The following is a 17,482-nucleotide window of genomic DNA, read 5'->3' as shown; positions in this document are numbered from 1 at the left end:
ATATATTGATATCACATAGAGTTTGGGTAGAAAATAAAATACATTCAAGCTATCAGAATAATACCAAGCACATAAATAGCACTAAATAAATACCTGAACGCCCACACTGAAATATCAGTACTTCAGATGTCTGCATTCTTGTGCAGTGTGTTTCACTTGAGCAGAGGTGGAGGGGTTGGAGAGAAGGAGCAGAAGAAAAAGGGGAGGTTTATATTGCCTTTCGAGGTATAGTCCTCTGTGGGGATTTGTCTGGAGAGAGTCCCAAGAATTTTAACAGCTGATAATCAAAACAGGAACTACATAAGCCAGGAAGAGTTTGGGCCAAACTACCTTCTGCCATGTTCTTGCTCTTTGAAAAGGAATGAAGTTGACTCCACCCCCTTTTTCTAGGTGGAGTATACTTGTCCCCATCCTTAGAAAACTAAGAAGGCTCTATTTTCACATTAGCCAGATAAATTTGTCAGAATGGCTTGCCACCTGTCCTTAAAAAGGACTTGCAAATCCCAGCAGCCCCCTCAGTTTGGGATAGTAAGATTTTCCTGTGGTTCCCAGGACTTCACTGTAGTATAGTTTAAGGCAAGTCCTGTGGTTGTCTCTGTATTCTGTTCTCTAGTGTTCGTAATAAATTCTTCAGTAATGTTTCTTACTTTTTTCAGTCAAGGTTTGCTTGTGATGCTACAGTTCAGGGTTTGGTTGTCTTTTTATTGTCCTAGTCCACTGGAAGGACCCTAATTCGAAGGCAGTATGAGTAGCCTTCCAACATATCCCCCAGACAGTCATGGGAAGAAGCATGCACAGTAAATCCAGTGTTCTCTGCTTTCTCTTCCATCCTGACTCTTTTGCTACCATCTTTGTTTCTTCCGAATTTTCTTTCGGTCAGTGACATAGTCTCTCCTGTTTTTCAGACCAGGGAGAGCTTTTTTTCTCCCCCTCATCAGTCTCCCCCCTCAATTTCCTGAATGTATTTTTTCTTCAAGTAAGTGCAAGAGTCCATTAGCACCTTAAAGACATCTTTAGAAGTGAGCAGTGACTCACGAAAGCTCATACTCTGCCTCAAATTTTGTCATTCTTCAAGGTGCTACTGGACTCTTGCTCTTTTCTACTGCTACAGACTAACACAGCTACCCATCTTTTTCTTCAGACATTTCTCTCTACTACCTATTCTTCCCTCAGTTCTCCACTCAATAGTCCACAGCTGATTCCACCCTTTTCTTTCTTCCCTTCATTTGCCTATTTCTTAGCTCCTCAGCTGTCTGCACAGCTCTTCTTGTCGCTTATGCTAATTAGTGTGCTCTTTTTAGTCCCAGCAAAGCTGACCTCTCACAGAAGATTCATGGAATCAGTTTGGCCAGTGTGCTATAAATTTTGTCAGCCTACAGTTTGCTTTTATTCCTGCTCAAGGGCCATGAATTCAAAGAATAGCAATTCTGATTATATGCCAGCTGCTTTATTAAACATGGTTTCTTATTCTGTACCACCATATGGTAGTAACTGTTGATTCAAGACTCTTGCTGTGGAAATTTGGAACTTTTTCAGCACAGCAGGTGTACATGAATTATGTAATATGGAGGAGTGGCATTGTAGAATAATGGGCATTCCTAAAACAGAACTTTGAAAGTCTGAATTGGCTCTGTTCTGTTGATTTCTTCTGATTCCCTGGGACCCTTGGAAGAAGCCAGTTCCAGAAAATACTATCAAGAAATGTATTTCTCATTTTTTGGTGTAGGGTACGAGCAGATCAGCGTATTACTGAATCGCGCCAGGTGGTAGAACTTGCTGTTAAAGAACACAAGGCAGAGATCTTGGCTCTGCAGCAAGCATTAAAGGAACAAAAACTCAAGGCTGAGAGTCTTTCTGACAAGGTCAGTAATGTTTAACCTTTAAAGCACTCACCATAATTTGGTTGTAATTCAGATGAACTGCAATGAACAGAGATAATGTAATCTTTGACGGTTCTTTTTCAGAATGAATGTGTTTCATAGCTTCCTTTGGAAGGTGCGGTATTTGCACAATAGCTTTAAAATCAGAGCTTTTAATGCCACTTTCTGGTGTCCCTGCATGGCATGAAGTGTGTCATTGTTGCAGTGTTCTCATGCAGACAAAGGTTAATCAGCTGGGGACAAGGATTAATCAATTAAGTTGAAGGTTCCCAAAAGTAATGATTGGGGAGAGACAGAGAAAGAGAGAAGAGAAACCTTTGAGGAGGATGTTTTAGGAGCAAAGTAACGAGCAAAGACAAGCCCTTTGGGATAACTGAGGGTGGGGGAGTTAGTTAAAGAGTTGCAGCTTTAAAGAAAAGACTTTTGCACTAGTTGACTTAGTCCTCTTTGTCTCATATGATTGCATTTCACATCTGTACTCTTTTTAATGCATCTTTCTATGTATTCTAAACATTTAGCTTAATGACTTGGAGAAGAAGCATGCCATGCTGGAGATGAATGCTCGTAGTCTGCAGCAGAAGCTTGAGACAGAACGTGAGCTCAAGCAGAGGCTTCTAGAAGAGGTAATTTGCAATCCATCATGAGATGCCAGCCTTCCTCATAGAAAGACATGAGGAAATTGCAAAACAGAGCTATGAAGTTAGGTTAACGTTAGACTGCAAAATCGCAATCACTTTAACATTTCTTCAGGTCATTAATAATAATAATTTTTAATTTATATCCCGCCCTCCCCGCCGAAGCAGGCTCAGGGCGGCTTACATGGCATAAAATGCAGACATTACAATAATACAATAATAAAAATACACTAATTATATAGCAATTATATATTACTCAATTAAATGTACTGTTACATTAAAACCATCTAATTAAAATCATCAAATTTAAAACCAACAGATTAATTCGGTGCTACAATCTCAATGGTACTCATCTTGGCACAATTTTATGTGACGACGGTACAATAAATTCCACATTAAGAAAAAGCCAGCTGAAAGAGGGTAGTCTTGCAGGCCCTGCGGAATTGTTTAAGGCTCCGCAAGGCCCGCACCTCTTCTGGTAATTGGTTCCACCAGTGGGGAGCTGTGATCGAAAAGGCCCTTTCTCTCGTAACTTTCAGTATGGCCTCCTTCGGCCCAATGACGCTTTGGAAAATAGGGAATTCTGTCCAAAACAGATCAAGGTTAATCTTGAGAAGTCTAGAGTACTACCAGATTCTATAATTGGAACATATTATGTTTAGTAGGTGTATTACATACAGATATACTTAGGAAAAAGGAAAGATCCCCTGTGCAAGCACCAGTTGTTTCCGACTCTGGGGTGACGTTGCTTTCACGTTTTCAAGGCAGACTTTTTACGGAGTGGTTTGCCATTGCCTTCCCCAGTCATCTACACTTTCCCCCCAGCAATTGAGGAAAGTGGATTTGTATAGTATTTTTAAAACTAATAGATTTATTGAAGCAATTAATGCCAGTTAATATTAGATAGCAGTTCATGTAAAGATTGAAATGTGCTTTATTTAGCACACATATCTTAGGTTTCTACCCAATGAGGACGCAAAGCAGCTTAAAAATACCAAAATACGATTTAAATAAACAAAACACAGCATGGGAGGTGGGGAAACCCCAAGCTGTAGAATTTATTTTTTTAAAGAAGAGATGTGTTGTGTTGAAGATATTCCTTAAGGATTGAATTCTAGAAAGGTAGCTGTATAAGTCAAGGTCAGAAGTCTCCAGAGCTCTTCTCTTGGCAACCTATTGCACACAGGCATAACACAGCAGACTAAAATCAGGCTCCACAAGCAAATGTGCCAGGGTGGGGTACAAGATGGTCTCTCCCTCCTTTATCTGTGTTTGTGCAGCAAAGTCTCCAGACAAATAGATAGATGATAGATAGATGAATTTATTGTCATTGTTCTCAACAAAAAGAGAGCAACAAAATGAGGTGCTCTTCCACAAACATACCAACACATCAAACACACATATTCATAAACCATTTAAATACATCTAAAACCATTAAACCATTTAAACCATTAAAACCATTTAAATACATCTAAAACGGATAAACATTCATAAAACCATTAAAACCATTTAAACCATTAAATAAACATTCATAAAACCATTAAACATTCATAAAACCATTAAAACCATTTAAACCATTAAATACATCTAAAACAGATAATCCTTCATAACCCTGCATTTAACCTAACCACAGCACTTGGATAGAAACTGTCCTTAAATCTGTTTGTCCTAGCCTTCAACACTCTATATCGTCTACCTGACGGTAAGATCTCAAAAAGCAAATGGCCCAGATGTGTATGGTCCCTTAGGATCATTTGTATCTTCCTTTTACATGCCATATTATACAGATCCACCAATGAGGGGAGAGAACATCCACACATCCACACACAAAACTGGGGAGGATCTGATATCTCTTAGGCCACCATGTCTCTTGGTAAGCAGGGCTGCAAGTTGTGACATAGTTTAAGAGGCAAAGATTTCTCCCCCTGCTAATAACAGCCCATGAGAGGTGGTTTTGACTGAAGGAACTGCCAGAAAGGGGGAGGTGTTAACCCTCATTTCCTCCAGAGCCCCAATCCCAGTAGGGGATCTCATGGCTTTGGAAAATATGGGCAAATTGATTTACAGATCTTCCAGCATTTTGTCTAGCTTAGCCATAAATTCCTGTCTTGAGTTTCTGGTATTATATGCAAAGAAAAGGCTTGTGCATTCACCTGTATACAATTTTAATTAGCCGTTCCGTCTATGCATTCTACATAAGGCATAGAAAATCTGAGACTCAGCCAAGCTAGAACCCACAGCATTTCAAGGATGTAGTTAACAGCCATAATAGCACTGTATATAAGAGAAGGGATTGTTTTTGGCAGCCAAATGTGCCATTGAATGGGTTTAAGGATCTCTGGAGTTTGCTTTCTCATCAACAGCAAGCAAAGCTGCAGCAACAGATGGACTTGCAGAAAAATCATATATTTCGCCTAACTCAAGGCCTGCAAGAGGCTTTGGACAGAGCAGACCTTTTGAAAAATGAAAGAAGTGATCTGGAGTACCAGCTAGAGAATATCCAGGTGAGGGAAAAGCAACAGCTGCTGTGTTTTGGAATTCTGCCCTGGATTCCTTGCTAGTTCTGCTGGGACTGTTTTGGTGTTTGAATGGTCATCTCTCACTATCTCTGCTTTTCATTCTTTTTCTATTTCAAAGGTTCTCTATTCCCATGAAAAAGTGAAAATGGAGGGCACTATTTCTCAGCAAACCAAACTCATTGACTTCCTGCAAGCAAAGATGGACCAGCCTGCCAAGAAGAAGAAGGTGGGCACAATAAACATTAACCAGCAACCATTAGCCAGCTATTAATCATGTTTAAAGAAAATCTGTGGTTGGGATGCAACTAGTTCTTCATGTCCAACGCAGCTTTGGATATGAGTTTTTGGAACAGCAGCTCCTCCATGCTGTGTGTTACTGATTGTGAAATGGAGAACAAGTGTTAAAAAGCTGTTTGTAATAGTGCATGAACAGCGGGGATGAGTCGGCTGTTCCAAAGAGAAAAGATCCCACCGGGTGGGTGTAATCCCCTGGGAGAACCCAAAGCAGGTCTTCAGATCTTGGCCTAACGAATTAGATATGGTGCCTTTTATAGTAAGCCGTATTGAATTATGAACATGCCCTAGTTTGAGAGATTATTGTGAAGGTAGCAGAAAGTCTTCAGTTAGGCCATGTTACATCACAGTATTTTCGTCTTCCTTTCTTTGAGCTAGCTGCTTAGAAAAATTAGGGAAAGAGAATGTTCCTTGCCTTGAAAAGTGTGAAACAAGCCAGGAAGAAATATTTTTCACAAGTAAGCACTGCTCACGAGTGACAGTTCAGGATTTGTTGGGTCTTTGTCCTTTTACTGTGACCCAGAAACAAACTACCTATTGCCATGCTGTTTAAATAGAGATAAAACAGCAGCGGAGACTGAATTTCACTTTCTGTGATGGTTAATGAATTTCTTCAGAGAGAAAAACTAATGGTTCGTTAACAAAATGGGGAATGGGGAGAACCTTAAGGGTCCTCTCCCCATTTCTTTATTTAGGTTAGGAATACTGTCAGACCCTCTGGTCTGAAGTCAGTTAGATTTCCCTAACCCTAGTATAAACCATCACTTACTAGGAGTTAGGAGCTGTCTGTGTGTTTCTGTTGCTAGGGCCTGTTTAGTCGACGGAAAGAGGACCCTTCTTTACCCACACAGGTTCCTCTGCAGTACAATGAGCTGAAGGTGGCATTGGAGAAGGAGAAGGCTCGTTCGGCTGAGCTGGAGGAGGCCCTGCAGAAAACGCGCATTGAGCTGAGATCTGCTCGAGAGGAAGGTAGGGGGCTGCTGAAAAGTTGCATCTGAAGAAGAGGGTCATTTTTAGCCCAAACCTGTCTCACATTTTGTGTGTTCTGTAGCTGTGAAAATGTTTTTTTCTCTTCTCCTCCCCCCCCCCCTTTGTTTGCTGTTGAGGATCCAATATAGCAACACCTTTGCTGCAGGCTCTAACTCTTAAGGTTACATAGAACCACTGCTGCTTCTTGTCCTGGGAGGAGTTAACTAACTATTTATGTGTATCTGTAGCTGCCCATAGGAAAATTACAGACCACCCTCACCCATCCACTCCTGCCACGGCCAGGCAGCAGATCATCATGTCTGCCATAGTCCGGTCACCAGAACACCAGCCCACGCCCATCAGCCTGCTTGCTCCTCCCTCAAGTCGCAGAAAGGAGTCCTCCACACCAGAGGGTAAGGCTTCAAAGGGCCGGGTGGGGGTTATGAAGAATATCTTAATGAAAGCAACACCCACGTCCCTGATTCAGGTCCCACCCTGCTTTTCTGACAGGCACATGAATGTGGCAACTCAAAGGCAGTTGATAGGCTTACAATCTTTTTGAGAGAAAGTAGGACAGTTATTATGAGAACAGAAGCATTTCTTCCTATTACTTTTGTCCATGCTGGAAATCTTAAGCACTGCTTATTCTTCAGCATAAAATGCTGCTTTGACCAAGATTGAAGACCACTGTTTATAAGATGCCAGTCAAATGAAAATCATAAAGGAAGGCAGCTTCTGAATGAGGAATTGCAAATAGTAGTTTCTAGGAAGTGAAAAATAATTTTTTCCCGTGATCCCTAGAAAGGAAGAAAGTGAGGGATATAGTTCAGCATCAGAACACATGGCTTGTGTGCCCATGGTCACAAAATCAGTCCCTGGCATGTCCACTTAAAAAGAGATAGCAGGTAGTTAGGTTAAGATAGAATTCTTCCTGGCAACCAGTGTAGACTGTACTTGGCTAGATGGTCCAACTCAGCGCAAAGCGGTTTTATATATTTATGAGAAAGAAACAGATATTTTGAGAATCTGCAAATGTAGGTTTATTTATTTATTTTTGTGATGGGGAAGATCTAGACTACTGTTTTAAAAGCTATCACCTTCTCTAAAACATTTGGAGTTCTGTTCTGCTAATGCTTTCTTTATTGAAGAAGCAGAACAAAGTTTGAGTCCAGAGGCATCTTAAGACCAATAAAGTTGTATTCTTGGTATACGCTTTTGTATGCATGCACACTTCTTCAGAGACAGTGAAACATAAATCACCAACCTTTACCTATAGATAGCAGGTGAAAAGGATGTTGCCAGGAAGGGCCAATTAGAGATGAGTTTGGATTAAGGCAATTGGTAGGAACTATGAATAACAGCAGATTAACATAAAACATAATAAAAGCTATATTTCTTAGTATTTATTTGATTTGTTAATCGCCCTATCTCAGCTTGTGCCAGGCTCTGGGCAATGTGCAAGGAGCATAATGACATAAAACCAATATACAGACTTTAAAATTCAATATACAATTTGATAAAAACCAGAGTAAAAGAGATCCAAGATGGCATCTTGTACTTTTCTATCACAATTCTGAACTACCTGATCATTTTCTGGGATAGAGGAGAGGTGATTTAAACCCAAATATACAGGGGAGAGAGGAAGGGTGCCAGCCAATGAATAAAACCACTACTGCTCTCAAACAAAAGCCTGGCAGAACATCTCTGCCTTAGAGGCCCTGTGGAATTGCATAAATTCCTGCAGGGCCCTGGTGTCATTTGGCAGAGAGTTTCACAAGGTCAGGGCTAGGACCAAAAAGGACCTAGCCATGGTCAAAGACAGCCGGACATCCCTAGGGCCAGGGATCACCAGCAAGTTGTCAGTAGAACATAAAGCTCTCCTAGAGACATACCAGAGGAGACAGTCCTGCAGATAACATTGGTCCCAGGCCACTCAAGGCTTTAAAGGTTAATACTAGAACCTTGAACTTGACTTGGTATTCCACTGGAAGCCAGTGTAGCTGGCGCAGCACTGGTTGAATTTGTGCCATCTGTGACGTTGCTGTCAAGACTTGTGCTGCCGCGTTCTGGATCAGCTGGAGTTTCCAGGTCATTCTCAAGGGTAGGCCAGCATAGAGTGAGTTACAGTAGTCTAATCTGGAGATGACTGTTGCATGGATTACTGTGGCTAGGTCAGGGCATGACAAGAAAGGAGTCAGTTGCCAAGCTTGGCAAAGGTGGAAGGATGGCAGCCTGGTTATGTGCATGACTTGGGCCTCCACTGATAAGAAGGCATCCAAAGTCACACCCAAGTTCTTGACTGATGGTGCTGGTGTCAGTAGTGCCCCATCAAGAGTTGGAAGCCTGCACTACAATCCCAAAGCCCCCCTGCCATAGAACCTCCATGTATGATGGATTCATTCTCAGCCTGCTCTTTTTGAGCCATCCCACCACAGCCTCCAATCCCTCAGCCAGATTTTGCTGGGTGGTGGCTGACAATCCATCCAAAAACAGATACAGCTGGGTGTCATCAGCATATTGATGACACCCAAGCCCAAAACTATTTGCCAGCTGGGCACAGGGACACTGCTTTCACAGGTCTAACCAGCTGCCTTAATGCAATCTTAGCTCTAACTGACCCTTCCTGTTAGCATCTCCTCACCCGCTACCCTATATATTTAATAATTAGTGACTTCTGTTTCACTCTATCTGAAGAAGTGTGCATGCACACGAAAGCTTATACCAACAATAAAACCTTGTAGGTTTTAAAATTGTCCCTAGACTCAAACTTTGTTCTGCTGCTTCAGACCAACATAGCTATTCACCTGAATTTATTGAAGGTTCATCCATTCTTACTTTTGTCTCTCTTTTTTCTCCTTATGTCTTCCTGTATCAACTCAATATATTGTAAACTGCTAAGGGCAAGGACCTATCTTATTTGGCTTATTTTACTTGTAAAGCTCTATGTTCAATGACAGAATTTTGTAATGAATAGAGAATCAGAAGATGCAATTCCTACAGACGATGCCACAAAGGACTGGGCATTCCCTCCAGAAATACTTTAAGAGCTAGTAAGCAAGATGAATATTTACTTGCTGGCTAAAACAGCTAGGAAGACTGAGACAAACAGGTCTTCCCCTCAAAGGGGATTAATGGACTCCAAAATAAGAAGCAATGAAAGAAATCTGAAAAACGAGGAGAATAATCACTTATTTGGCACAAGAGTTCATAGAATAATACACAAGACAGGTTCTGTAGCAGTTCTCACATTCCTGCTCATGCAAGAAGTCCCACAAATCTCTTGCCCAAGTAGAAGCACATCTTTGGGTTTAGTTTCCCTTGTTCATGCAAAGTTCAGATTCAAAATGTAGAAACGGCCCTTCATTATGCTGTATAATGTAATAAGAGACCCATGGTGTACAATTTAATATAGCTATCACTATCTTTAATAATTTTATGATAGGACAGAGATGTGAAAAACATAAATTAAAGGTTCTTTAGTATTGTGGAGATGGGATGCTGCTGGTAGAAGAGTCTCTTACATCAGTTGAAGTTCCTGGCACTATTATGATTAGTGGAATGGATCCACAGGATGCAGCCTTTGGTGTAAAATATAGATTTCAATTGAAGAATGTCCACTTCTGTTGCTGGTGGTTTATACTGTTAGAAAATCACAGCTTCTTGCTAAAACAGAATACACTACCTCTGGGTACAAACTGGAAGGAAAAAAATTCTTTGCCACAATGTCTGGCTTGATTTAAAATGAATCTTTTAAAAAAACTGTTAAACCTTTTCTCTAAGGATTATGAGAACATTGAAGGCATTCCTTTTTCTGACAGATATTTTGTCTGGGGAGAGTGCTCGCAGCTAGATTTTCCTCAGTATGTTTACTCCAAGGGAGAATTTTCATTTTTACTGCCTTTTTAACATTCTGTGAGCAGCATACTTCACTGAAAATCTGGTCTCATTGCTATTGGATGTAACAGTGTTCAGAATTTAGAGGGTTTTAATGTGCCATGGTATAGAATCGACAACAGAGGATGCATAAGTGATTTGCACGCTTTCCCATGTTTCTGATGCCTCGTGCAAACAAGAGCTCATATATCTCCCCTACTGGGATAAAAGGAACCAAATAAATGAGTGCAAGGAGGATAGAAAAGAATCAAAAGGTTTATAAAGGAAAGGTTTTATGGGACTGGGAAAATCTGAAAAATGCTGAGCTGGAGGCCAGTGGCTTATTCAAGCAGGACTCTTGTATATGGCATGCCAGTGACTTATGTGTGTGCATGTGCCCACAGCAGCTGGGGACCTGCTGATAGGATGAAAGGTGATGTCCTGATGCTCAGGATGTGTTCCACTGTTACCAAGCATCTAAAGGGTGACATGTTGAGAAAGAAGGGATTTCATCCCTAGAGGGATGCAGAATGTCCTGAGATGGTGAGGGGAGAGAAATTGCATGGTATCACCAAGGTAACAGTAACCAAAAAGAAATAGGGATGACAGGGATGAACTTAGATGTTTCTCAGGATTTCTCCATGAAGCAGAGGCCATGTGTAGACTGCAGAGGTATATTTAAATCCTTGCATCAGGGTTGGAGTGGGGGCAGAATGAATGGCCTGAGGGTGTAAATCTGAGTACAGGGTCATCCCAAAAAGCAAGAGAACTTGGGAGCTGTAAAGCTTATCTCCCCCCCCCCCCTTTAATTTTGAGTAAATCTAGGCAGTGGAAGAAGTAACATTTCCAGAAATTTTGAAGGTGCAGCAATTTTTCCTTGCAAACCCACCCCCCTTGGGAAATAATGACTTTTCTATCAAACCTAAATTACTTTTACTATCTAGCAAAATAATATGAATCTATAACTTAACATACAAAATGATACTGTTGGCACATATTTATGGAATTTTCTTACGTATAAGAAAAATTGCTAGTATACCCAATATTTGAGGGAGTGTTGCAGAAGTGCTGCACTTTATTTTGTCATTGGGCATGTAACTTAATTTTTGTCATATGAGTGATAGGAATAAAATAAAAGTCAAAAGGAAGAACAAATTCTGTAAGAAACAAAAGAAAGTGTTATTTGGATAGAAGCACCCTTGTACAATCACATTAAACCACCATTATGTTTGGATATTGAGTTAAACTTTATAACATTGAAAATCCTGAAGTCTTTCATAATAATGTATTATTTAATGCGTTATAGTATATAATTAATATTGCTAAAATATTATTGCCAAAATTATTTGCATTTAAACAAAAATATTATTGAAATAGTTGCATGCATCAATGATATACCCAGGAATTATCATGCAGCAGAACATACACATTTTGGATAAAACCTTGTATTTAATTTTATTAATTCCAAAGGGAGAGGGGGATCAGGAGTTTTTCTGTGCTCCCTCAGATTTCCCGTTGGAAAAGTCCAGTTTAAATAAGAAAAAATTTGTTTTAAGAAGCATCACTCTAAACCAAAATATTTCATAGGTTTTCTTTCCTGTGCTTCCCCAAATTCCCAGTTCTCCTGCTGGGAAAAGTGGAAGAAAGAATTGGAGATGAGGGCATTTCCCCCCTGAATTTTTGTTGTTTATTCTGGGTCTTCACATCTCAGAGGAGAACAAGAGTCCATATTTGAAGCTACTTAAAAGGCTGCCTCTAATAGGAATACTGTCACAATGCAGTATAAATTCCCAACCTCCTCAGTTGTAATTAAGTCATAGGTTAGAGTGAAAAATAGGGGAGCGAGCAGTTTGCTTCCTTGGAAATGCGCTAATACAGTTAAGGAATCTTCTTTAATCAGTCCTCAAATCAGAACACAGACCGGCACAGTTTTTTGTATTCGCTCCTCTGCCATTATTTCTCCCTTGTACCACCTTGTATATCTTCTCCCATGCTTATGCTTTCCTCATTCCACATTCAGCATTTCAGAAGAAATTCTGAAGATATGTCTCATTACTTCCTTTGCTGATTTCCCCCCAATTATTGGTGGTCAGTTTGAATAAGAGACTTTCCTGTTTTACATTTGCCTAACTATGGTTGTTAAATCTTCCTGTTCTTCTTGATCAAACTTATACAGTTTATTCAAGTAGCAATCTCAGCTACTTTTCTCTTAACATTTAAACCATGGAAGCCACATTCTGTTGCCTCGTCAACTTACTGAGCCCTCTGTTCTGAAGTGCTCTTGTCTGTACTAGTGTGTGATGACTTACAGGTGCCGTTCTCATTCAACAGGTTTCTACAGCTAGTGTGAATCTTGCATTGTCTTCCTTGCCTGTTGAGTAGTCAGAACCATACAGGGGGTTAGAGTTAACAATGTTGTCTTTGGCTTTCTAGGCCTAACGATCTTTCTAAAAATCTGTTGGTGCTTACTAAACCCTGTATCACTTAAAATGCTGGCTACAGCAGTAACTCTTAGTCAGAATGATCAGACTGCCAAATTTTTGTGCTTCTCAGTGTTTCACTATAGTGATTGTCTTCATTTTATGGATGTCTTGTATACAAACTGTCTGCTGTTAGTGTAGATGTATTCTTGTATTTGTCCATGTGATGCAGTCATGTGCTCTAGAGCTGGAGTCATGTTATGGACAACAGTGTGAACTATAAGTTGGAAGAACCCATGAATTTACCATATGGCCTGAGACACCTCCCCATGCTTCCCAGTCTCATAGCCTACATTTGCAGTATTGGGATGATAAAGCTTTATCCACCTTTACAGGGGCATTTCAAGAATTACTGAGATAATTATGTGAAGTGCTGAACACCCAGAAATGTAATACAAGTGCTAAGGGCTTCTATACCAGTAATATCTGCAGAATATGAAAAGTTTTTTAATTTTCTGGCCCGGAATGTTAACATGACCCATTAACCCCTGCATATCTGCTCTCCTTGCAAACCCTGAATATGTCAAGGATAAACAGCCAAGCTGTTGAGTTCTGCTACCCTGTTGATTTTTACTTTGTAGTTATGCACAGTGGCAGTATCACAGCTGATGAGGTCAAAACACCGTCATGTAACAATTATTTTGGCAATTTCTTGATTTTTTTATAGTCTGGCACAATATTTCTGACAAATTTTGATGAATATTGCTCTGGTGAACAATGAACTGTAAATTGCTATTAAAATTATTGCAGTCATGCCAGAATAAATTACTGAAGCTTGTTTATTTGTTGGGGGGGGGGGTGACCATAGCTTAAGTTGCAGGGCTGGTATTAGAAGTCCTTGCTCACCTATGCATGCTGCTCTAAACAGTTGTGGTGCTGGCACATGCAGAAATGAAAAGCTGCACCTTGTGTGCTTTGAACAACTTTATGCCACTGTTGCTACCACTAGCAATGTACTTCTTTAGGTACATGGACATAGAAGCCTTAAGCAGTATTTAAAATTATCACTTCCATGGCCAGTTCTGCCACGGATAAGGACTTTTTGGCAGATGTAAGCCATTAGTTCCCACTAAACCAGCACAGGGATAGTGAACTTGGAAATGAGAAAAGTTCTTTGTGCTGCTTTGATAACATTTTGCTGCTTGCTCCTTTCTTCAGAGTTCAGTCGGCGGCTAAAAGAAAGGATGCATCATAATATTCCTCATCGGTTCAATGTGGGATTGAATATGAGAGCAACAAAATGTGCAGTTTGTTTGGATACTGTGCACTTTGGGCGGCAGGCATCAAAATGTCTGGGTAAGAATCTTGTATGAGAGTAAAGAAGGACATGAACATAAAGGATGAAATCGAATAATTATCATTTAGCACTGTACTCATGTTATATACCCAAGACTTGATCTAGAATGCGGCAGAGTGATTTGACAATGGGATAGTAAAGTGCTGAGGAAGCTGAATGAACCATATCTCCTTCAGATTGCAGGGAAGGGATTTTGGTTTTGTTTGTTGTTATTGTTGTTGTTTTGTAATTACCCTACATTAATAATTCCCTCTAAGTAAAAAACTAGCCTGGTATGTGGTATTCCTCCCTGGTGGGCTCCATTTTTATTTGCAAAGAACTACCTTACCTGAGTTTAAAATAGTTTAGTTCATTCTACTATTTCAGAATTCTACCACCTCATTTTACTTCATCTGTAGACCAGATCTATGTTAATAAAACAAGTGTGGGAAGAGGGAATGAGTCTGTTCTGCCCACTATTTTTGACCACCTATCTCAAAGCCTTCCCTTTCGTCCTTGTTCTCAAGAGCTATCTTTCCTAGTTCCTGCTGCCATTAACTGCTCACAGTTCGTGAGGAAATGCAGCAGGCTGGCTTCTCTTAAAGAAGATCAAGGGGTGATTTCTTGGCATTCTTGGAAGATAAATAATCTGCTACTAAATAGCAATTCCTTGGATACCTAGTTTGTAACTATCAAGTGAGAAAGGCAAAGCCCCAAGAACTTTAACAGTGTTGGCTGTCCTGGAACCTTCCACCTAATCTGGTAACATCCCAGTTTAGCCCTATCCAGAGGAGAACCTATCTTGGAGGGGTATCAGCAGCCCAAGATCTGTACACTGTCTTTGAAATTGGCTGCTCTGCTGGAAGACCAGAAGGTAACAAACATAATGCCAATTTTAGTAAGAGAATCTGAGGAGAGTAAAAAAATTACAAGCCATTTAACCTAATGTCTGTTCTGAAAAAATGGTGGGAATTGTTATTAAAAATAGAATTATTATTATGCAGATAAAGGAACAAACTCCACTGATGAAGAATCAGCATGGCTTCTATAAAGGGAAGTCTTCTCCCTCTCTACCCTTTTGGAATTCTTTGAGAGGATTAACAAACATGTAGACAAATGGTCATCTTGTAGCTGTTATATATGAACTCTTTTGACAGTCACTTGTCATAATCCTCAAGATGTAAGGTGCTTTGAAGCTTACTAAGAGTTTTCTAGGATCCTGACAGCCACTTGCGTTCCCAGAGAAGAGGGCTATAAAATGCAGCAAGAGATCAACAAGAGTGATGATGTATTTCCAAGTCAAAACCATTTGCTTTACCTGCCAGGATTGATAGCTGTTGTAAAACATGATCAGGATATTGAGATGTGTGGGATGTGCACCCTTGAATGATTGGGAGATAGGAGTTCGTCATCCTATATGAGAGTGCTCTCTCTAATTCTGGATTGGGTAAGAAGATTACAGTCAGTTAGGGCAGAGTGGGTTAAAAGGTTGGAACATCCAGCTAGCATTGCTCTAATGCTAGGAACTGGATTCCCTTGCATGGAGCAGCTGGAGGTTGAGATTTGGATTTGCTCTATGGCCATCGAAGCAAAGACCTGGAGGTTAACTTCTTTATTGTTAAGTTTAGTTTAGTGTTAAGTTTAGCTTGTTTCTTTCCTTGGATCAGTGTATCTAGTAGACATTATATTTTCCCTTGTCTTGTGCTGTAGTTTTAATAACCTGCATCAACTGCAAGTTTACCTCTTTTAAGAGTGCAGACTGTGTTTCAAACTCCTCCCTGTACACCTAGATTCTTGCTCATGCGATCACACAAGCACAAGGGAAGGGCTAAAGTAATTGGGGAACTCTGACATTTGTACATGCTCAGGGGAGAGCCTTTACTAGTGTTCCATAAGCCACTGGTAACGTGGGAGGCTGGATTTTGTTTGGGGGCAGTGGCACCAAAGAAGAACACACATCCACATAAATATACTTACATGCATGTAAACACACGTGGACCTCAAATGGGTTTATGACATCCCTCACCCATGTAAGAATAGTACCAGTGCAACAGTGCCCAGTGGCACAACTCAGTGCCAATGTGGCAGCAGTGCAGAAACCTTATACACTGTTTCCCCAGGGAAGGCCTCAGAAAGTGAAAGGGAGCAGGTTGTGTGTCCACCCTGAAACTCAGCAGCAGTCCACCCTGAAACTCAGCAGAGAGCCAGCGTGGCATAGTGGGGAAAAGCAGTGGCTTTAGATCTGGCGTGATCAACCGGGTTTGATTCCCCGTCTCCCACCCCATGAAACCTGCTGGGTGACCACGGGCCAGTCACGTTCTCTCAGCCCCACCTACCTCACAGGGTGCTTGTTGTGGGGGAGGAAGGTAAAGGAGATTGTGAGCCGCTCTGAGACTCTTCGGAGTGGAGGGCGGGATATAAATCCAATATCATCTTCTTCTACACACCAACCATCACTGCCTCAGTGGAGGAGCCTTAGCCTTGGTGCTGCAGCTGCCTTTCACAGGCTCTCCCTTTCCCACCTCCCATCCCTACAAAGAAGAATGTTTAAATTAGCTACATTATTTATGGCGCTCCTGTGGGTTCTGCTGCTTTCTTTTTGGTATACAGATCTCACTGTCCTACTCAACCCCTTTCCTCGCCATCAAAATGAAGAATAGGTTTTGTTCTGCTTTTTTAATTTCAGCATGCAGTTTTGGTTTGGGGTGGGTGGTGGTGATTCAGTGAGTGAATTTGTGAGCGGCTTGTTGAGTACCTTGGCACACAGCAGAGCCTGGCTGTAGCTCACCCAGTAACTGTAACTCTGCCTAACATTAGTAGGTTTCCCCACCCTATCCCTGCAACATTGCTGGTGCAGGGGCACGCACACTGACCAGCTACAGGCACCCCTGGAGCCATCTCCTGTGAGCTCAGAGCAGATATACTGCGTCTTAGGGGGAAAGGAGGAAGTTTAAACCTCTCCAGAGCAGCTATTCTGTATTACTGAAAAAGTAGAATAATTTTGGCTTTTTCCAGTATTCATAGAATCATAGAGTTGGAAGGGATCTCCAGGGTCATTAGTCCAACCCCCTGCACAATGCAGGAAACCCACAAACACCTCCCCCTAAATTCACAATTGATCATACCAGTAGCCAAAATGATTCTCTAATTTGAACTTGGCTTTAAAATACCCAGAAAATACCGGTAAGGTTTTCCAGGGTTTTGTGGGGGTTTTTTGGCTCAGATAAACCCAGTGCACATGGCTAACACTGACTGTCACAGGATATAGGGAAAATATATAAATTGGAAATTTCCAGTGTCTTAAATAGTAATCTAATTTAGCATGTTTGTTTTGAGATAAATCAAAATAATTTAGTAAAATTTAGTAACAAATTTTTGTTCCAATAGCAATATGTGAACTGAAATATTTGAGGGAGGGGGAATTGAGTGTGGTTTAAATGTTATATTCAGACATATCCCAAGCGCTGTATGAACATTATTTTAATAGGACATAAATAATGGAAGACAGTATTGCAAGTAATTCTTTTATGTTGTTTAAATGTAAAAAGAAAACCCT

General features: G+C 40.7%; 1 protein-coding gene across 8 annotated transcripts in view; it reads left to right on the top strand.

Annotated features, from left to right (window-relative positions):
* The window catches only part of CIT (citron rho-interacting serine/threonine kinase), a 131,966-nt gene that overhangs the window by 88,852 nt on the left and 25,632 nt on the right, over positions 1–17,482 (top strand). For 5 of the 8 annotated variants that reach the window (XM_060249944.1, XM_060249942.1, XM_060249941.1 and 2 more), the window contains 7 exons: positions 1,727–1,862; positions 2,399–2,503; positions 4,879–5,019; positions 5,153–5,260; positions 6,135–6,297; positions 6,546–6,710; positions 13,809–13,946. In XM_060249944.1, coding sequence (XP_060105927.1) covers positions 1,727–1,862; positions 2,399–2,503; positions 4,879–5,019; positions 5,153–5,260; positions 6,135–6,297; positions 6,546–6,710; positions 13,809–13,946 — 956 coding nt within the window. The remainder of the gene's footprint in view (positions 1–1,726; positions 1,863–2,398; positions 2,504–4,878; positions 5,020–5,152; positions 5,261–6,134; positions 6,298–6,545; positions 6,711–13,808; positions 13,947–17,482) is intronic. The other 3 variants (XM_060249945.1, XM_060249943.1, XM_060249947.1) reach the window with 2 other exon arrangements.

This window comes from Heteronotia binoei, chromosome 11 (assembly GCF_032191835.1).
Source record: "Heteronotia binoei isolate CCM8104 ecotype False Entrance Well chromosome 11, APGP_CSIRO_Hbin_v1, whole genome shotgun sequence".
NCBI classification, from domain to species: domain Eukaryota; kingdom Metazoa; phylum Chordata; class Lepidosauria; order Squamata; family Gekkonidae; genus Heteronotia; species Heteronotia binoei.
This window is presented reverse-complemented; position numbering and strand designations above follow the sequence as displayed.